A 22,756-nucleotide genomic window follows, 5' to 3' on the forward strand; every position below is an offset into this window, starting at 1 on the left:
GCATGTAAATAAATAAATAAATAAAATCAAACGTTTTCTTTGCCAGTTTGGTAGACACCTGCAGTGGATAGCAGATACAAACCTTCATTAGTCCAGGGATCGCTGACGTCATCCACGAAGTACTGCGACGCGTCGTACGCGGTGTCCGCCTCCTCCTCGGGCAGCTGCTGGCGAGCGCGCGTCCGCTCTCGCACCTGATTGGCCGCCGACCGGAACCGGTTCAGCATTATCGCCGAACGGACCAATCACGTTCAAGAACGCGTCCAACAGCGTAACATTGTCCAATAATATTTATCGCTCACGAGTTCACTGGTCACGTGACTGTAGCCGTCAAATTGAAGATTGTTTTGAAGATTGTAGTTTTACTTTTGGTTTATTTTAGTATTATTCAATGTTTTTAATGTTTTACCCAATTTATTGGTTTATAAGAAAAATATCTAATACGAGAATATTTACAAAAATAAAGAAAAAAATGTCTGTGATTTCAAAATGTTTGACTTATACCTTATATAAACTGCTGTTATTGGGCAGAAAAAATGATATATAAACGAAATAAGTGTGGCAATGTGTGGAAAGGTTAAAATGTAACCCTTCGTAACCAAAAGCCGTTCAAAAACTGGTAATTTTGGAATGAAACGTTTACCTAAATCTCATGCAACCTCACACAATGACGTAATTAACCAAACTAAGCAAGGTCGATCGTTATCAGTGACGCGGGGCAACGCGGGCGTCGCGGCGCCTTTGTGTCCGCCGCAAACTTGACCCCGCGCTGATAGGGCGCCGAACCTGATACCTTAGTCATGAGGACTGATAGTGAAGCTTTTGTGAGACCTGCCGCTGAACTACACATCAGTAATCAACTCCAGATGAGATTAGATTCCAACTGAGGTCGGACACAGATGCGTCGCTACCCCTGAGGACTATGAATGCCCCTGATAAGTAGGTTTCCCTTCAAACCAGATCACAACAGCATTTAAAACCACTGAGGTAGGTGACCATTCCTAAAAACGCCCAGAATTCGTTCGTAGAAGTTTTTAATACTAAGTATAGGAGTAGCAGACGAGCATGCAGTCTACCTGATGGTAAGTGACTATCACCGCCCATGGACATCTGTAATCAACCCCAGATAAGATTAGATTCCTACCTGAGCGCGGCCACGGACTAAGAATGCCTCGGATAAGCATGTCTCCCTTACCACACCCTTCAAACTAGAACCAAATTACTTTCTAATAACAGCAGCGCTTAACACTGCTGTTATTAGACAGTAATAGGTGTGGTGGTGCCGCCGGAGTCGAACCACAGAGGGTTCTACCCCCTTCAAACTTACTAATGTGGACTGATATTGAAGCTTTTGTGAGATTTACCGTTGAACTAGGTGAGATTATCTGATCTACAATCTTAGAGAGGTACCATGAGGTGTAAGGAATATCAGCACTTTAGTACCAAATATGAGAACTGATACTGAAGGTTTAGCCCGAACGGCTTCTGAACTAGACGACCACATATAAAGACGGCCAGTCTTGGAGAAGTATCATGAGGTAGAAGAAATATTATGTAGTATGCAACCATAATAAGGATGTTTTTTTATAGTATTAGTAGGAGTAGCAGACGAGCATGCAGTCCACCTGATGGTAAGTGGCTATTGCCGCCCATGGACATCTGTAATCAACCCCAGATAGAATTAGATATTCCTACCTGAGGTCGGCCACAGATGCTCCGCTACCCCTGAGGACTAAGCTGGAACGCCTCGGAAAAGTATGTCTCCCTTACCACACCCTTTAAACCGGAACACAGCAGCGCCTAACACTGCTGTTATTAGGCAGAAATAGGTGTTGCGGTGGTGCCGCCGGAGTCGAACACAAAGGGTTCTACCACCTTCAAGATTGTTATGTTCTCGTATATTATAAGTATTACTGACCGACTTCGGCTAATTGACTCATTGAATAATTGTCTCACTGACTCACCGACTCACTTTTAATTGTGCCAAAAGCTATCAGAAGAGAAGATAAGTTACCAGAAGTAGAATAATATACCATAGGTACAGGTACAGCCACAAATGCTAACAGGCTACCACTAGCTTCACAGTTGAAAGCGCGTGGCGGATTCTTGCCAAAATTATTTTAACAACACTAAATTCTCAAGCCAAATATTGGACTAAAACAAAAACCAGACAGACGACATAATTTATACCAGTAAGTTTATTAGAAGTACAGCTAAGTACACCAACTGTATTGCATAGTAGACACTGATTCACACATATTCACATATCGTAATCCTAATCAGTTTTTATGAAGCCTACACGAAATAACAAGGACATCGCGTGTTAAAACCACTTTGGAAACAAAAAAACATACCGTACTAAATATACCTGATTAGAAATATTTATACGGATGTATAAGGATGGACCGGTATGAAAGAAATTAATGAGCTGTATTCATTAACTTTTTATAATATAGGAGCAGCGGACGAGCATGCAGTCCATATGGTGGTAAGTGGCTAGTTCCGCCTATGGACATCTGTAATCAACCCAAGATAAGATTAGATTCCTGAGGTCGGCCACAGATGCGCCGCTACCTTGAGGACTAAGCTGGAATGCCTCAGAAAGGTATATCTCCCTTATCACTCTCACCACTTACACAAGCACTGATAGAATAGTTATTAAGACTCGACCACTCAATCGGGGGTCCGAAATTGAAGACCCAGGTAAGCACGTCTGATTTTTTTTAATTTATGTGCGTATTATAAATAGAAATTAATTATCACTGGCTTCAATGGAGAAGGAAGAAATCATGAGGAATCCTACCTGTTGTAATCACAACTGATTTCTTAAAAAAATGTGAATTCTACCAATTCGCACTTCGCCAGCGCGGGGGACTATGGCCTAAGCCTCCTACTATCAGATAAGAGACATGCCCAGCAGTGGGATAGTTATAGGTTGATGAAGGTTCACTGGCTTAGAACTTAAAATGAACGACGCATTTACTACTAAACTCACCAAAAAAGGACCTAAAAATGTAAATATGACACAATAAATAAAAGCTCGTAATAGCTCGTAAAGGTTGCTTACCATATGTCATAATATGTGGTGGTTCAACAATGCAGATGTTAGACATTTAGACAAGATATAATTTATTAGACATAACATGACCATTAAAACATTTTTATAACATTTATAAACGGCACATGAAGCGGTTACATCCTAAACTAACAAGCAGCGTTCTGGGTTCGATTCCCGAGCAGACAACTAAAGGATGACTCTCGTTTTATATTCTAAATATGGGTGTTTAACGTATATGTGTGTGTTAATAGAATTCACTACGTAGGGAATAATAATACGTTGTTATAAGTGTTAGGAACTATTGCAGTCAAAGTATACCAAATTATTTTGATATCACAGACACTTTATATATACTAACTTAGTTTTATACACAAAAACTTCATTCAAAAGCAATATAGACAATCCACAAAATTCACTTCACCCTTTCTCCCCTAGGACTTACAAACCCCACTCTCCTCTACAACGCAAAACAACTTCAGCACTAACTATTCACCCTTTTAATTTCAAACCACATTATTATTCACTGTAGACCATATTTCATACAATTTAACATACACAACTAGTACTTAGTTACAAAACATATAAACACACAGTTTTTTTTCCAAAACGGCCGGCATTTTACGCTTCGATGAGCGAAAACAATATTATAAAGTACAAACTGAACGTGTGTGTCTGCCGGCGACGCGGCCCAAACTGACGCGAGGTCGGTCATTGATAGATTGAGTAATGAAGCACCGCTGTGGGTTTCGTCCTAACTCATATATTAATGCGAATGTGAGTTTGTTTGTTTTTTCTTTTTATAATATGGAAGTAGCAGACAAGTTGTGTGGTAAGGGAGACATACTCTTCCGAGGCGTTCCACCTTAGTTCTCAGGGGTAGCGGCGCATCTGTGGCCGACCTCAGGAAGGAATATCTAATCCTATCTGGAGTTGGGGTTAATTAAGGATGTCCATAAGTAGCAGTAGCCACTTATCATCAGGTGGACTGCATGCTCGTCTGCTACTCCTATATTATAAAAAAAGTCCACCTAAAAATAAGAACGCCTCGGAAAAGTATGTCTCCCTTACCACACCCTTCAAACCAGAAAACAGCAGCGCTTGTTTTACCTGAAGCTGATCACTGATGGCTTGCAACTCCTTAGGACTAACATTTTTTTTATTTTTTATGATATAGGAGTAGCAGACGAGCGTGCAGTCCACCTGATGGTAAGTGGCTACTGCCGCCCATGGATATCTGTAATCAACCCCAGATAGGATTAGATATTTTTACCTGAGGTTGGCCATAGATGCGCCGCTACCCCTGAGGACTAAGCTGTAACGCCTCGGAAAAGTCTGTCTCCCTTACCACACCCTTCAAAACGGAACACAACAGCGCCTAAAACTGCTGTGTTCCGTTAGGACTAAAATGGTCACCTCGTGTATACATGAGTCAGCCGGCATCCATATATCCTTCCAAAATGCAAGAATTATTTCACGTTAGAAATACTAGTGTGGTGGAACCTGCAAATCATACCGGTTTTACCACTTTTCAGATGTCTGCAATAAATGTAATTAAATTCGATCTAGTCGTTAATGCATGATATACCAACAAACAGACAAACAGGTCTATAATATTCTAAATATAGACGTACTAGCTTTTATCCGCGGCTTCGTTCGCGGTCAATTCGAAAACACAAGTGTTCTGGTTTAAAAGGTGTGATACGGGAGATATACTTGTCCGAAACGTTCGAGGCTAGTCCTCAGTGGTCCGGAGTCACGGAAACGTATCCATTCGCGGCCCTGTGGCGCCCTGATCGAACATTTGCGCAAACAAAAATCTTTCCAAAAATTGTGACTCAATAAATAATAAAGCGTTATAAAGCTACCAAAGTGAATCAACTCAGATCAATAAAAAAACAGTCCTCAATGGTAGCGGTGCCTTTGTGATCGACCTCAGGTAGGAATATAATCCTATCTGGGGTTGATTTCAGTTGTCCATGGGTCGCAGTAGCCACTTACCATCAGGTAGACAGCATGCCCGTCTCCTACTCCTAGATTATAAAAAATAGACAGTTACAGATGTTTTTAAACCACCTTCAAACCCTCCGATTGCATATAGATGATAACCACATAGATTACAGCGGCTTAACGTGCCCTTCAAAGCACGGAAGCGCTAACCACTACCGACCACTAAGCCTCGCTACATTGCTTAACTATGTAAATCATTTGATACGATTTACATTCACATACTCAACTTTTATTTTTAGATTGCGCCATATTAACAAATACTTATTTCGAGTATGCGATACGTAAAAAGTTTACAAATTAAAGCTGTCAACATAACTGCATATATTAAGACGAAAACTAGAAACATAATCTTAAGTTATTTCAGAGTCTTTGTCTTAGTTATTTGACCTGTTATGATCGTAAACATTCTAAGGTGACTTGTTGGGAAAACTTATTAGATTGTATTTTTAGCGCGATACGAAGTTTCGCGCCCCGGTGTAACACATAACTTTTAAGGTTGGAAGCAGTTGCGTGCATCGGTGTAACATGTATTATTACCGTAGAACCAAATTGTTTGCGTCGTATGTAACTCATGTAGGACGTAGTTGCATACGCCGATGTAACACATATTTGTAACGTAGGACGAAATTGCTTGCGCTGTATGTAACACATACTTTATATATAATATTATATACTTTTATGTATTGAATGTATAAATCGTACACCAAAGAAGTATAACTTCTTACAAGCGTATAAAACGAACAGTTTTTTTTATTTTCGAAAACATATAAGGTTCTACATGTACATAATCCCCGTAAGTTCAAGAATGTTTCGGCGCTATCTAAGCCCATTAGTGATGTCTCGTACTGTAACCTGTAGCCGGCAAGGTCAGCCGCCCCCGCACTACCTACTAAACTTTAATTAGGGACATTAAGATTTGATACTTGTATTAACAGACGGTTTCACTTCGTTCTTTCTCTACTTTTGATATTAACTTCTTTTTAAATACAATAAATGTACACTATCAGAATAGAGATCGAAAAAAACCCCACCTACTTTTTAAAAAAGCAAATATTTTGACACCTGAATTTTCGATTGAAAATAAGGTGCAATAATATTTTTTTCAATTACAGCGTGTGTCTTCCCCTCACCACATAATTTTCCTATCCATAAAAATCAAATGTTATTAGTGATATATGAGTGATATTTATTTATTTTTTACTACAAAAGCGATTTTTTCTGTATTTCATAACCGATTTTTAATAAAGATTGAAATCGAAAATAATTGTATTTTTTATTTGGCCAACATAAAAATCTAAATCCGCCATATTAAATTACATTCTTTATTTCACTAATTAATAATATTTATTATCTATGATCTGCGAATAGTTGCATTTTATTTATATGTCAAATGTGAATGTGCATTTTTATTTAACTTGATATATCGTATTAGTTGGCAGTTGATATTTATAGTAAATATATTATGTCTAGCCAAACTGGTTAAGCCGCGTCATAATACTGGATTCATTATGCTTTTATGGCACAACATACAAACAACTAGACCGACCAGTATTTTATTACATAAGTCAGCGAGTTGAACATTAATGTCCCACTGAGTGGCACAATTCTCCTTTCGAAGTCCCGAAAAGGGGTTAAACCTGAGTTCCCCACATTTGCCAAGCATGAATTGGTAGACTTCATACATGCTTCATACACCTTTGTGTTGGAAAATAGCAAAAATCCAAGTATTCAAGTTTTATAATATTCCTAACACTTTGTAAACTTTTTTTAATGGACTCTGGAGTGGATTAAAATAAAAATCGATTATTTTTTAACATCTCTAGTAATAACTAAGTTAATACACAAGTAAGAACAAATCGTCCTAATCTCGTTTGGTAAGGTCATCTGACACCGGCCCGACACGATACTTACGTATTGATTTTGTCACCGAATATTTACTCCGATATAGCGACCTTGGACGACATTTACACATAAATAAGTAAAACATTGTTTATTATTTTTAAATAACTTTTTTGAGTGTTTAGGAAAGTTGTATGAGTGATATTGTTTTTGCAACATAAAGTTGGAAAGTAAATATTGCAAGTTTGCAAAAAAAAATGGATTTAGTGTGTTTGTGTACATTACAAAAAAAAATTTAAACGTATGTGAAGTCTACCAATACGCACTTGGCCAGCGCGGTGGACCATGGCCTAATCCTTCTCATTCTGAGAGGAAACCCTTGCCCAGCAGTGGGACAGCAGTGGGACAGTGATGAGTGTATTTGTGAATATTATAATATTGTGAAATTATATTGTGAAAATTATACACAATTTGTTTAGACAAAACGTTTTCAAACTTATTTTTTTCCGCTTACATTTAGAATCAATTGTTTTGTAAAGTCGCCCAAGAATAGATCAAAGAAAAAATCTTTTATTTCTACTAATTACAATATTATCTTTTTATCTAAATAGAGTATGATAATTTTGATTTTAATTTATAATTTTGGAAAAAACACAAGTCTCACATAGCACTCTAAACCTTTTCCGCCAGATTTTTCCTAAGCTCCTTACCTGATGGGGGGCCCTATTAGGCCTTATAGCACAAGGGGGTATTATCGCCCACCTCGAGAACCACTGCTTTATTCTAAACGGAAACACATCCTACTGTTATGTTAGTGTCTTACTATTGTTTATTGTTCTTTTGTTAGAGCAGATCGGAATTATTTCTATGATTGTTTTAGCGTTTAAACCGGCCAAGGCTGTTGTAGGTTCGATACCTGGTCACTCAGAAAAGACATAATATCCTACAGGGTGAATATTTCAAGAGGGTCTAGATGGAAAGTTCCGACATTATGTGGATAAGCATAAAATGCTAAAGGGAGTTACGAGGCCAATTTTGATAAAAAAAACTGCATCATTCGTTTAGATAAATTATTTCCCTAGACAGGAAATCGAATGAGTTTATTTTGAAAAAAAAAATCCTGTATTATTCCACCATGGGATAGTGTCACTTATAAGGAATAAAATGTTATGGCTTAATAATAAACTTACGAGTACATTAGTATTCTAATTACCTGTGTAAAAAAAAAATAATACCCAGTTTTTTCTAACATACTCAATTTGGAAAAACGGTCCATTTTACTACTAACTCATTGATATTTAAAACCCAACTCTAGTATCTCTCAGTGCCTGCACAGCGTGTGAATGGCTTCCCCTTTTCGACGAATATTGAAAAACAGCGTGTAGGCCAACCTCAAGCATTTCTCAGCGCCTGCGCAGCGTGTCGGTGGCTACCCTTATCGGCGAGCGCGAGCGCGGTGTCGCCCGCCGCGCTGCGCGCTGTCAGGTCCGCGCCGGCCCCCAGCAAGAGTGGAGGGCTACCCTTCTCGACGAATGTTGACATATAGCGTGTAAACCAACCTCTAGCATCCCTGAGCGCCTGCGCAGCGTGTCGGTGGCTACCCTTCTCGGCGAGCGCGGTGTCGACCGCCGCGCTGCGTACCGTCAGGTCCGCGCCGGCCCCCAGCAAGAGTGGAGGGCTGTCCTTTCCTGACGAATGTTGACAAATATCTACTCAACCAACCTCGAGCATCCCTGAGCGCCTGCGCAGCGTGTCGGTGGCTACCCTTCTCGGCGAGCGCGAGCGCGGTGTCCCCCGCCGCGCTGGCCACCGTCAGGTCCGCGCCGGCCCCCAGCAACGCGCGCACGTTCTCCGCGTGGCCACGCTCCGCGGCGATGTGGAGGGCTGTCTGTTGATATATCACATATATTAGGAGGCGGAATAGTTCATAGTTCATGTGCGATGCTGCCATCAGCACACCAATTGGTCTAAATTAGACGTGCATGTGATCGACTTAAGTTATATTTGGTGTGATTCTACATGACATAGATAAGTCCTTTTAGTAATTATACATGCGATTTATCGTGACTTTACCAGTTGGACTAGATGACTATTATTGATAGCAAACGTTAAATCACCCTGTCCCTGATGACTCCATCAAAGCACGCGTCTAGAGATGGTATAACTTACCTTATCCCTTTTTTTTTTTTGTTTTCCAGGGCGAAACCTTCAAAAGGTACCCGACGACGCGGGAGCGACGCCGGGCAATGTAGGATTTTTCCGGTGGCCGTCCTCAGCGCTTGGTGGAGAACTCCGGGATCTCCGATGGAACACAACCGGAGTCCTCCGAGCACGATGCCCCGGTCGGGCTCTGCCCTGGGGGAGCACTTTACGCTCCTCCCTCACACCTGGTGTTTACGACGGCATGCGACCACACATGCCACCGTCCTTTCCGGGGTTGCTTGCCGGACGGTTCTAGCTCCCACTCTTAACTTACCTTACCCCTAGTAACGTCATATGCATGAAGTTCGCTCTACTCGTAACCACCTCTCAAAACAGCTATGGGTTTGTAGCTCACTTTTCGCCCCATATCAACATCGTGTCGTATCAACTCATATCATATCAACAACACATGCCTACGTCTACTCTACTCGAGACAAGCTGTCGCCGGTATAGGTTGTATACCTTGCCCCCAGTCTCATCATCCGACCGCGCGTCCACGTCAGCCCCAGCAGCACACAGCGCGGGCAGACAGCGGCTCCGCTCCGCCAAGGCAGCGGCGTGCAATGCACTGCGTTGATGTTGGTCCCGCGCGTCCACATCCGCGCCGTTGGCGATCAACTCTTGGAGCAGCTCCAGGTTGTCCCATAGCGCCGCCTGGGTGATTAATTCATAAATTACAATAGTAATACAATAGCAAATCTGAAAATTTTGGAAGGTGGAAGAACCCTTTGTGGTTCGACTCCGGTCCACCACCGCCACACCTATTTCTGCCTAATAACAGCAGTGTTAGGCGCTGCTGTGTTTCGTTTTGAAGGGTGTAAGGGAGACATACTTTTCCAAGACGTTCCAGCTTAGTTCTCAGGGGTAGTGGCGCATCTGTGGGCGACCTCAGGTATGAATATCTAATCCTATCTGGGGTTGATTTCATATGTCCATGGGCGGCAGTAGCCACTTACTATCAGGTGGACTGCATGATCATCTGCTAGACATATATTATGAAAATTAAGATGCCATTCTTTTTTTTAAAGTTCTAGTAAATGAACAGGCAATTCTGATGATGGCAAATGGTCTCTGTGCCAATGTACATCTATCACTAACTTCGCATAGATTTGATAAGTGAACATAATGATATGGGCAGAAGTGCTACCTGGTGGGAAGGAGTCACTGTCACCTATCAACTCTATGAAGAGGCATACAAATAGTAGCAGTGGTACATACTACATACTGCATGGTATGGTGGTATATACTGCATGGTTTAAAATATATACCATCATACATATTTGTAGCGGATTGTTGCGAAGTAGTTTTAATCTTAACTTAATAGTAGCAGTGGTACCTACCCGGTACTACCATACTGGTTCGCCTAGTAATAATGCATTTGCTATAGATAAAAGCAATGTAATCAAATAACAGCTGTGTTAAGTGCTGCTGTATTCTAGTGTGAATGGTATGGGAAACATAATTATCTGAGGCTTTCCAGCTTAGTGCTCAGTAGTACCAGCGCATTTGTATGTCACCTCAGATACTAATCTAATCTTATCTGGGATGGATTACAGATGTCCATGGGTGGCAGTAGGCACTGACCATCAGGTGGACTGCATGCCCTTCTACCGCCCTAATATTATATTAAAAATGATATGATTATGAATTTCAAGTGCTGAATACAAATATAGAATAGATATGAAAAATATTGTATTGAATTTAGTTTAGTTTATTTTAGACTAGTTTTTGCCTGCGGCTTCCCCCGCATTTAAAAGAAAATAATATAACATACTAACATACATAAAACTGAAAATTCGTACCTTCAACTTTGATAAAGATCATCACTTGATCAAATGCATTATTATGATTCAATCCTTACTAATATCGATTAAAATAATCGATGTTTTGGGTCCAAAGGATCGATTTTCCGATTAATATTAGACATTAGACAAGTTTTTAAGATTAATTGTATCTCAAGGTTTTAGTGTATTTTAGTAGTTACATATTACAAGGTATTATACATTTTTTCAAATAAGGATTAATTAACTTTAAATATATTGGATGTTGTTATAGTTTTTAATAGAATTTTATTTTGAATATCTTAATCTTATATTTACAGTTACTGAGCTCCATAACATGGTTGATTTTAAGTCAGTATTGTGTATGAAATTTCAAATGTCAGTGTTTATTTAATTTTCGTAACAATTTTATACTAACTTCTAATGAATTAAGTGTTTGTAGGTAGGTACTATATTTACAATAACATATAGGCGGAAAAAAAAATATTTAATTTTACAAGAATCTTTAAAACCATTTTATGCTCTTTTATTTAACACTATTTAAAAGCCTACAAACATGAATTGTACTAGAAAATCTATATAAAAAATAAGCCGACCATAAAGGACAGTAACACAACAAAAAATAAAATAAAAACAGCCGAATTTATAACAGCCCGAAGTCGTGATTCATGTATTGCGAAAAGCATTAGTCGACAGTCGTAATACCTCTAATAGGCTTGAACAGATTACATCAATAAACAATCTCTAATAGGATTTTAACGTCATTTTTCTAATAATCTTGCTTAAGCTTCATCGCCAATTTGGAAGGTACCTGGTGCAGTAGTCGCCCGGGGAAGTTGTCCTCATCAGGAGAGAGATCCATTTTCCAATCCCAGAGCACTGCAGTACTGCATTCTCCCTTACCACTGCATATAATCGCTCAAGCGTTGCAGATGTTCTTAGTCACAAGATACTTCACTTTTCAACCAATTTTTCAATGGAAAGAACCCACTAAACGTCGTATGCATCTAAATACAGAGTCACGTGTTAGTTTTTATACATTTTCGTGCAAATAAATTAAAGATTTTGGTAATATTTCAGTCGGGAAAGTGCATATCGATTCAAATGATCATCAATATTGAGTGACAGCACATACAGATGATCACGTTCGGATACTGCATTGCATTACTTGTCATCTGACATTACTGTGACAATGTTATTCAATATTATTAAAAATAAATTAACGTAACCTATATGTGATAATCGAAATTCAAAAAATATTTTTATACAGATCGTATAATATTTTCAAATGAATTCGGGCGTATTCCACTATGCCCGCATAACGACCGCTTCTATATCGTCATAATATAATATGACGTAGACTAATCTTAAAATAAATCTATTATACACTACGATTAATCACTATTATATTATGGAATAATGTAAATTTCTGTTTATTTTTATATAAATTACATTTTCTTTAAATTCTGATTTCTGATTCTGAAAATAGTTTTAATGTTTGTATCATGTTTGTATTATGTCTTATCCAAACATCACTTTTGAGAATGTGGGTACAAATATTTTTTTAAATACCTTCATATTAAAAGCATTTAATAAAAAAGCAATAAAATTCAATTTGTTAATTTCAGTTGTTAGGCAAAATGTCTCGTAGTACGAATGAAGAATGGGAAAGACGTAAATGGTATTTAGTAAGAAACTTATTTGAGGATGTACTATGTAAGTAACTACTATGTTAGTATTCTTGTACTGTAGGTTAGTCAAATAGTCAATGCAGAAGATTTTTATAAATGTGTCACTAATTCGTTGGGAAATTGGTATAATTTCTATCAGGGCCGGATTTAAGGGAGGGCAACCGGGGCGGCAGCCCCGGGACCTCCACAAAAGAGGGGCCCCCACAATAGAGACGTAGGATTTTTTTTTTAAACTCCGACTAGTAAAAACTATATATATCTTTTCCTTTGATATTTTTTTTCGCTGTTTTACCTTTGTCTACAGTAATTTGTACAAACATGAATACTAAAAGAATCTACCTGCGTTTCACAATAAAATATTGCAAATTGCAAAATTTTTTCATTTTATTCGGAAAATAATTTGGGGCCAGGGGGCCTCCACTCTTTTGTTACCCCATGACCTCTAGACCTCTAAATCCGGCCCTGATTTCTGTAATAGATAACTGCCGACCAGTACTGGGTTCGATTCCCAGCCAGCACAATTAAATTTTGAATTTAGATTTCTGTGTTCTATCTTTGTGTGTGTTTCTAGTAAGGGTCTTTATAAACACATTTAACTAAACCTTCAATTTCCAGTACTGTCTCCAATACCAGAAACGCAGGAGCAATCATTCGATTTAAGATCTCCAACCGAGGCTGCTCTTAGACCCTACAGTCCTCTCCCAGACCTCATCATTGAAAAGGAACCTAATCGTCATGATGAACCCGAGGAGTTTTACCAAGACTTGGAGAAAAAAATAAAAAAGATTTACAGAAGATTATTTCTTGAAACGGGAACTTCTGACAGTTCAACAGAAGAAACCGATGAAATGATCTTCCGAGGGGGTATAGGGACTAAAGCTGCAGTCGAAGCAATACTTCCTGAGCACTCTAGTACTGGACGAAACCAATCTAGTGAAGATGGATGCTCACGAGAAGAAACCATAGCTTCCGCTGAGCAAATGACTGAATCTTCTAATTCCTCGTCTGGCGACCGCTCAGGAAGCACGGAATCTTTTGATTCGTCGTCTATTAAACGCTCAAAAAGCCACGAGTCTGCCAATAGATCTTCTGTTGAACACTCAGAAACCAATGAATCTAATGAGCACTCAGGAGTCAATTCTAATTCTTCTGCTAAATCATCCAAGTCTATTGAACATAACGAAGAATGTCTTATTGAAGAAAAATCTATCTCTACTCATTCTTTAGAGGGAAATGATACGTCATCAATTATTACATCACACCATGAAATAATTGTAACACAAGCACAGATCCATGATGCTGGTAAAAAACAAATAGAAAGTGCACCTCATATGAAACTTGCCTCATCATTAGATAAAGTATCATCTGAGCAAGACTATTTCCCGCGTATATCACATCACGAAATTATAAGACAAGCACAGATTCACAATGCTGGTGGTAAGCAACAAGCAGAAGAAGCAGAAGAAGCTCATATGGGACCTACAACGCCTTTAGATAACGCATTTTATGAAGTCTACCTTCCGAGTACATCACACCACGAAATAATTGTAACACAAGCGGAGATCCACGATACTACTGCTCTCTCACCATTAGAAAGAGCAACAGAAGATGACCCACCTGTAATAAGTCGGTCTGAGAAACGAGACGAAAGCAAAAGTACAGATAAAATTGCAAGAGTTACGAATACAGAAGTAAGTGAAGCTGAGCATGAACGATCGGAACTTGAATCTTTACAGACTTCTAACAACCGAGGTTTGTATTTAAACTTATGTGCAACATTTTCAGAGTAAATAATGCTAATTTAAGTAATTTACTTAAGTATCAGTAGTCAAAATTATAAACATTCTCTGTTATAAAATATTTTTGTTTGTACTTTTGCCATATGTAACATTTAAACCACAGTATAACGATCTATAAGGATTATAGATATTTGTACTGTGATTAAACTTTATAACTTAATTAATTATAAGTAATAAGATTTTTTCATTAACATAATCGTTACTTTGCCCGAATTTCTTTTTATTGTTGCACGTATAAATGGCAAGTTATTTTTAAATATATATAACTCAAAGGTGACTGACTGACACAGTGATCTATCAACGCACAGCCCAAGCCACTGGACGGATCGGGCTGAAATTTGGCATGCAGGTAGATGTTATGACGTAGGCATCCGCTAAGAAAGGATTTTGATCAATTCTACCCCCAAGTGGATAAAATAGGGGATGAAAATATTACTTCTTAACGCTAGCGAAGCCGCGGGCAAAAGCTCGTGAAATATAAACTACTCCACGCTAAAGATTGTTATTCTTAAATATATAGTATATTTTATTTTTCAGAAGAAATCATCGAGTTTGCAGTCCCAAGCGTTCATTCTGATGCCAGCTCCTTAGATGAACCGGAGGCAATGAGGAGGCGACGTACCAGCAACTTACCTGTCCATTCTCCAAATTCCTTCAACGGTAGAAGATATTCTTCTACTGGCATTGACTTTGAATATCGTGAATCTGCTAGAGAAATGGAAGAAGAAACAGGTGATTTTAGTCTTATTTCGGAACCAAACCGTAAATCGAAATCACAGGAGCAAAGACACAGCAGACGGAGGATCTTATCAGAAATATCTACTAGCCATAAGCCGTCTAAGCGAAGTAAACAGAATTTGGCCACGCAGACCAGTTTTAGCTCGAGTACTGATGTTGAAAATAACTGGGAGGAAATAAGAACTAATTTTTTTGAAGGAAATCCTGTTATTTATAAGTTGTGCACATGTAATCATGTATGTCGCTAAAAGAATTGATTTTTTACTGTGTTGTTAATCAAAGTGATTTAAAATGTTTTTTGTTATATTTGTTATTAAGTAAGTCATGTGTTTTTGTTTACATTTACGATAAATGTCCTTATATCCCATGCGGACTTTTTGTTACGTATTTATATAGAAAGGCCCAATCATATGTTGAAATGATTCTTCTGAAATATAATATTGTTTTGCAATTCTGTTTGATCTTTTCTTTCATTCATTCTCTTGTAATAAGTTCAATTTACGTTGTTAAGTAAAAGCAGCTGTGTTCTGTTTTGAACTTAGGTAATCCTGCTATTTCTGGGAATATTCAAAACTTGAATACAAAAGAATGATAATTGTACATGAATTAAACAAGATGATTCATGCAAATTTATTTATTAATAATCGTCTTTTAATTAATAGCGTAATAGCAGCACGGCTAAATGACATTCGAGACGTCACAAATTGTGTTACATTATTTAAATATCTCCCACAAAGCTCTCAATCCCGCCAACGGTCACCGGCTGCACACCTGGTATATAGTTAGAACCGTATTGCCTAATAACTACAATGTTCCCTCTCTCGAAGATCTCTTGCAGACCAGCCCGCACCCTCACCGCGTGCGCTAAATTCGGCCTTATATTTGTCCCGGGCTTATACTTCACGTAATAACTTATATCTTGCAGCGGATTTTCAGGAACACGAGGCATATGCAAGCGGCTGTATTGAACAGATCGTTTGTGAACCGATTTGATCAATTTATCCAATTTCCGAACGTGTTCTTTAAACGTCACGCCGTCACTGTGGAATAATTTCTCTACGTAAGCCTTTATTTTCTCCGATTGTACTGAATCTTTGTTGTAATGAACGCCAGGTTTATGTTTTACGTAGTTGCTCAAATCCTGCATCGGGTCTTCGGGGACTCGAACTATTATGCCATCTTTCACATTGATGGAACGTTTCTGAACTGTTTTGACAGGTGTCAACTCGTTTTTGACATCAAAACTGTCAGATTTTGCGCTAGTGCTGCCATCTGTTTCAGGATTGGAGTTGCTCCAAGTTTTGTACTTGGCGTAGTAGGTAACGAATTCTTTCAACGGATTGTTGGTAGATCGCCTCTTTCTAGAGCGCTGCAGTGGTACAACTGCACGGCCTTCTGCCGCTTCTAATATTTCGAGATGAGATAAGTCTGTTTCACGGTTGGGACGCTGTGGGAGTTGTTCTTGTGGATCTGAATAGAAAAGAAATAAAAGAATAAAGAATTAGTTACATATTCGGATAAATTTATACACAAGAACTGAAATTTAAATATAATTATAATCACTGTTAAAATATTAAAACTGTATTATATAAACTACTGCATAAAACGATACGAGTAGGTACTAAAATACTCAAAACGGATAGTTACTCAAAAAAACTTTAACTATTTCACCCCTATAGTAAATACTTCCTGAGCACACCTGAGTGATTTTATTATACCGCAAATATCGAACGAAATAACAGGTATCGTTAGTACAAACTTTATCCCTTACAAATGTGCAATACAGATAGACTTAACTTAAGATGGAAAAAGATAAAAAAAGAAAAAGACAAAATACTCACAATTAGTATTTATAAACTGTATAAAGGAGCGGAAGCCGAGGCAGCTGGAGTCCGACGTGACGTTGAGGCAGTCCAGCATCAGCTGGCGCACCTGCTCTGCGGTCATGTTGTTGAATGTCTGCTGCCCTTGACCAGACCCTACAGAGATACGGGAAATAATAAAATTAAGCGCTAAATGACTTTAAAATTAAGCAGTAAATACATTTTTATTTTATTTGGTCCGTTAGGGAACTTTTTACACCTTAAGATTGTTAAAATAGTGAAACTGAATGTAGCATCCACATGCTTGACACTTGCCACAATCTCCAAACTTCTATTTTTTTTTATAATATAGGAGTAGCAGACGAGCATGGCCATGATATCGCCCATGGAAATCTGTAATCAACCTAAGGTCGGACACAGATGCGCCGCTACCCCTGAGGACTAAGCTGGAACGCCCCGGAAAAGTATGTCTCCCTTACCACACCCTTCAAACCAGAACACAGCAGCGCTTAACGCTGCGGTGAGGCAGAAATAGGTGTGGTGGTGTCGCCGGAATTGAACCACAAAGATTTCCGAACTTCTATAAACGCACAAACGTGTGGACGTGTCGTAAGCGCTTGCGGCAAATTCGGCAACCGTCAAAAACCAAGTCAAACGCTTTATCAACATTTGTGTATTTGTAACAGTTTCTTGGCGTTAGGCATAATAAAAATAAACTAACTCTCTTACTACCTATTGCTTTTCATGCCATAACTACCAGCTTCATACATTAATATTTTCGTCTATCTTACCAGAGTTACTAAATGATGCAAGCATGCTCATCACTTCTTGTTTTCGGGCAATGAAAGTTGTTTCATTGACGGGACTGTTAGGGACTGTTGAATCTGGAAAAATAAAATGTACATAAAATATTTGTACGTATCACGAATATCCAAAATCATTTCAAAGTTCACTCACTTGCTCACTCTGTCTCTTCATAAACAAATGATGAGTATAAATATTTCGAACTTTAAAAACAATTTAAATATATAATTACTTATATTCAAAAAAATAATTAAAAATTAACTGAAAAAAAACATTTGCATGCTAAAAACATAATTATGGACACTAACTTAAACTTAAAACCGAAGGTGGTAGAACCCTTTGTGATTTGAATCCAGCGGCGCTACCGCCACACCTATCTTTGCCTTGTAACAGCAGTGTTAAAGGAGACATACTTTTTCGAGGCATTCCAGCTTAGTCCACAAGGGTAGCGAATTTTTATACGAGTATATATATATTATTATTATAATATAATATAGGAGTAGCAGACGAGCATGCAGTGCACCTGATGGTAAGTGGCTACTACCGCCCATGGACATCTGTAATCAACCCCAGATAGGATTAGATATCCTACCTGAGGTCGGCCACAGATGCGCTGCTACCCTGAGGACTAAGCTGGAACGCCTCGGAAAAGTCTGTGTCCCTTAAAATAAACTCACTGCTAATGTTAAGGAACTGCAACACGGCATCTGGGAGGGGTACAGCGCATCTGATGGTGGCTGGCACGGGGGAGTTGGTCTCCTTGATGCAGTTGGAGTTCGTGGGTCCGTCGTTAGGGATCGGCAGGTTGAAGAACGTGTACGGGGTTGTAGAGGGCGCTGGCGCTGTGGTGAAGGGGGAATAAAAATACTCAAATTTATTATCTTTTAATACTTAACTAACTAATGTAGGTACTTTAAATCTGCGATCGGGCTTGCGATTTTATCAAATGTCCTTAACTTCATAATAAATTAAAATTTCTTCTGTCGTAAGTAACAACGCTAAGTTTGAATACGTTATTTTTCGAAATACATTACATTACTTATAAGTATTCGTTACTTTCAAGTAAATTAAAAGCAGACTTTTCAATAACATTCAAAAACAAATATTATATCAAATAAAATAAATTGTCTCCTTCGTAGATAATTAATTGATGTTGAATACAGCAGAAACGGTTTTGGCGTAATTTTTGACTTTGTCGGGAATGAAAGATATCGCCCAAATCAGAAAAGGACTAAAAAGTGTGAGTAAATGTAGATAATTTGACAACAAGCATTGGTGAGCGGTCGCCACACCGGTCTGACGCGCAGAGGGTCCCGGATTCGATCCGTGACCAGATATCTAAATGATCAATTTAGGTTTCGGTTTCTACCCACAATACAGATAATCCTAGAAACTGTGAGTGTAGAAAGCGTTAGCGGTAATTGTGAGTAAGCGTAGCTTCTTGAAAGTTTGAGTGGTAGAACCTCTTGTGGTTCGACTCCAGCGACACCACCGCCACACCTATTTCTGCCTAATAACAGCAGTGTTAGGTGCTGCTGTGTTCCGGTTTGAAGGGTGTGGTAAGGGAGACAGACTTTTCCGAGGCGTTCCAGCTTAGTCCTCAGGGGTAATGGCGCATCTGTGGCCGACCTCAGGTAGGAATATCGAATCCTATCTGGGGTTGATTACAGATGTCCATGGGCGGCAGTAGCCACTTACCATCAGGTGGACTGCATGCTCGTCTGCTACTCCTATATTATAAAAAAAAAAAGTTCTAACAAACCAGGAGTGGGTACGGTGGCGTACTGTCCGGCGTCGGGCTCGTAGCCGGTGAGGCGCGCCAGCTCGTCCAGCGCCCACGCCAGCTGCAGCAGCAGCACGTCTTCCTCCGACTCCTTTGTGCTCTGTATCAAAATAAGACAATTTCGGAACGCCTCGAGTTGTGTTAAAAGATTTCAAATTCAAATTATTTATTGCTCATGCTTATTATCATAGGTCTTACAAATTAAATATAGTGCAAACGTGCACCCTGCTAGGTTATTGCAATATACTATTTACAATCTTATTTTTTAACACGAAATATCTTTATCATTATTAAACAAATAATCGACTCTTTCTGATTGAATTCTAAGTTCTTTTTTATTCATATTGAACTGGCTGATGAAAATGCAGTCTACCTGCTACCTTAACACTGCTGTTATTAGGCAGAAATAGGTGGCGGTGGTGCCGTCGAAGTTGAACCACAGAGGGTCCATCCACTTTAGGATGAAAGTACCTACTGAAAGTTTGACAGTGCCGCCTAAGTCAGACCACAGAAGGTCCTACCACCTTAGCATGACAGAGCGTGGTTTTACCTTCTAAAGTACTGGAAGTCTGGAAATTTGTCGCTTCCCAACCTTATCATAATCCTTCGCGTACGCGATATCCTGCAGCTCCCTGATAGCCCACACGACGAGCGAGGCCAGGCGGCGGATGTGCTCGCTCTCCCGTGTGACCTTCTCGCAGGAACTGGTCCTGGTGGCCTCCTCCACGCTGGGTAGAGGAGACTCGGACTCCGGGAGCCACGTGCGGTTGGTTGGGAGAAGGCCCTGGGTTTGAGGGAGTTATTGTTTGTACTTAGGTTGTTTTAAGGTGACCTTGATTAGATAAATAAATGTGAAGACTGAAATAACTCTAACTCATCATCATTCTATGTTGCTCTATCAGATTATGTTCTTATTTTCATCGAAAATATGTGCTTAAAGGGTTTTTGGGCGTTTTTCCGAAGGTTATATTAACGTCTCAAAACGGATAAATATATGTTGATTTTAAACGAACATATTTATTGTTATTTAGTAAACATTCAGTCTGTTTTAATTTATGTGCCTTACAGAATATGACCAGAATAAATTATAATTTTTGAATTGTATTTTGTATTCGAAATCGGACACACTTTCTACCCCTTATGTACTCGCTACCTACTCGTACATCTAATAAACATCAGATAGAATTGAATTAGACATCGATCATAAACGTTAATAAACTTGGCATCCTTGACGAATAAATTGGGAGACCTCGTGTTAACGTGCCTCCTTAACCACACCTATAAAATTAAGTGTTAAATTATAATAAAGTAAACCATTTCAAGTTTGCTGCAGTTCTCCAGCCTCTCGGAATACAGCTCCATGGCTCTCCGCAGCCCTTCCAGATAGATGCTGCCGCTGTGGAAGATTGTGTTCACCTGAGGAATAATTAAAGGAAAAACGGGTATAAGGGCAAAGGTTTTAAGAGTTGCACGTTATTGCTATTGCATCTTTATTTACGCATAATTTTAAAGTTGCCCAAATTGTATGTAATCCCTGAATATCGTGTAGTAAATTTGTTTAAATTATGTAAAAGATTGATAATTGTATTATATCGTTAAAAGTAATGTTCAATAGTAATTCAGTGTTGATGTGAAATGTATGGGATACTTTTTGATGTGAAACATCTATAGCCGCACGTAAAACCGATTTCTGGCGTGGCGACGCATGCCGTGGCGCCACGCTGTACGATGGTATATATATACAGTCTATATGCAGTAGTGTGTACGGTGTGACGCGTCGCCATGCGCAATCGAATTCAATAAATAGTCATCGTTATCTGGAAAAAAATCGTAATATTTTATTTTATCATTATGACATATTTAGTTCCTATCACAATATGTTCTTTTCTGCATATTACTTTAACAAAATAATGTCGATGTTTCACATCTGCCAGGCGTCCCGTGACGGCTCACATTTTTTCTTTCATGCGTTTTGTATGGGTTGCTCATTTATTTTCATAATGAGATTATTTCTAGGTCTCTCGTAAAAACTCATCGTCTGAGGACTAATTTGGAACGCCTCGTAGGTATAAGTGGAACTTCCTTACCACACCAACCAATATTAGGTAGGTATGTATGTAGGTTTTTACTAGTATTTTTGGTGGATAAGTAAAGTCAAAATAAAATACGCGAAAATATTTCCAAATATGACTGATTGTTTTCACGACCTTGGCTTAAAAAACTAAAACTTACTTTTTTCTCCATGTATGTATGGTATCCATACTCGTTGGCATAGTGACCATTAGGGTCATATCCACCATTAACGCCTTCATACAAACGCGGCGTGTTGTGCAAACTATTCCCTTCTGTATTATCATAATTTACTAAACTAGATGGACGGTTGAAATAAATTTTATTTTTATCGCCATTTTTGTATTCGTTCCTTTCGAAAAAGAATTTCCTCACTTCCGGCAAGTCGATAGTCCATGTCGTAACTTCCGTTAGAATTAGCGCGAAAATGCAAGTTCCGATGACACTTTTTCCTTCAACCATTTTTATCACAGACTAAATATTTTTTTCTGAGTCAATTAAATAACTAATTAAATATTTATTTTTGGTTATTACTTTTAATATTGTAATAATTATGATAAAAACATATTTTTGTTGTATGAACGTGCAAAACGCAATAATTCTAAAGAGAACTGACGATTAATTAGCAAACAAAAGGATGTGTTTTGTTGCAAGTTTCCCGCGCGGTTCATTGTTCAAGAACAAAATTGGCCAAGTACGTATCCGTTTCCTATCATGAACTGTATAATCTTTCCGTTTAATTTTGATTTATGACGAAATAATATATTTTTACCCCAATTAAAAATATCGCGCCTGACTTATCGATCACATGTTTTGCAATTTTCGGTATCAATTACTTTTCGATCCAAATATCGACCATTCCAGCTCAGACCAAAAAAGTAGACATCTTGAACATACATTGAAGCTTATTATTCAGCCGATTGTTGTAGTATAATTAATTATGTACATACATTAAATATAACCCCCCTTGCATATAAAATAGAAATAGAATCGCACCTTTCACATTCAATACAAAGAATCTTGAAATACATTGTTTGTATTAGATGCTGACTCTATACAAGTACATGTCGATATCAATGGCGTATAAGTTAAGATTCGAAGCGAAAACTTTAAAATCTTCACAACATCTTCAAAATTTCTGCCGCACAATCCATTATTTTA

General features: G+C 38.6%; 2 protein-coding genes across 2 annotated transcripts in view; both read right to left on the bottom strand.

Moving 5' to 3' along the window:
- Lrrk (Leucine-rich repeat kinase) overlaps window positions 1–12,076 on the bottom strand; it is a 71,991-nt gene extending 59,915 nt beyond the window's left edge. The window contains exons 1-3 of the mRNA XM_073085146.1: window positions 11,699–12,076; window positions 9,569–9,760; window positions 8,627–8,792 (exon numbers count right to left, since the gene is read on the bottom strand). Of these exons, the coding sequence (XP_072941247.1) occupies window positions 8,627–8,792; window positions 9,569–9,760; window positions 11,699–11,749 (409 nt within the window). The 5' untranslated portion in view covers window positions 11,750–12,076. The remainder of the gene's footprint in view (window positions 1–8,626; window positions 8,793–9,568; window positions 9,761–11,698) is intronic.
- A 3,668-nt stretch (window positions 12,077–15,744) lies between these two features.
- LOC140751374 (uncharacterized) lies at window positions 15,745–22,109 on the bottom strand. Its single transcript, XM_073085281.1, has 8 exons — window positions 21,758–22,109; window positions 20,840–20,941; window positions 20,118–20,309; window positions 19,505–19,625; window positions 18,420–18,584; window positions 17,730–17,822; window positions 16,957–17,094; window positions 15,745–16,585 (listed from the first exon to the last, which is right to left on the bottom strand). The coding sequence occupies exons 1-8, from the start codon at window positions 22,055–22,057 to the stop codon at window positions 15,834–15,836; spliced, it is 1,863 nt and encodes a 620-aa protein (XP_072941382.1). The 5' UTR covers window positions 22,058–22,109; the 3' UTR covers window positions 15,745–15,833.
- Window positions 22,110–22,756: the final 647 nt, after the last annotated feature.

Source organism: Epargyreus clarus, unplaced genomic scaffold, assembly GCF_041222505.1.
Source record: "Epargyreus clarus isolate Ecla_fem2 unplaced genomic scaffold, WU_Ecla_fem_2.2 ptg000022l, whole genome shotgun sequence".
NCBI lineage: Eukaryota > Metazoa > Arthropoda > Insecta > Lepidoptera > Hesperiidae > Epargyreus > Epargyreus clarus.

What these genes read in the sequence shown, in the direction of transcription:
- LOC140751374 (XM_073085281.1), bottom strand. Translation starts at nt 22,057, where the DNA reads ATGGTTGAAGGAAAAAGTGTCATCGGAACTTGCATTTTCGCGCTAATT. An exon ending in ATACATACATGGAGAAAAAA is followed by an intron (nt 20,942 to 21,757) that starts GTAAGTTTTAGT and finishes ATTATTCCTCAG; the next exon opens with GTGAACACAATCTTCCACAG. An exon ending in GCAGTTCCTTAACATTAGCA is followed by an intron (nt 17,823 to 18,419) that starts GTGAGTTTATTT and finishes TTATTTTTCCAG; the next exon opens with ATTCAACAGTCCCTAACAGT.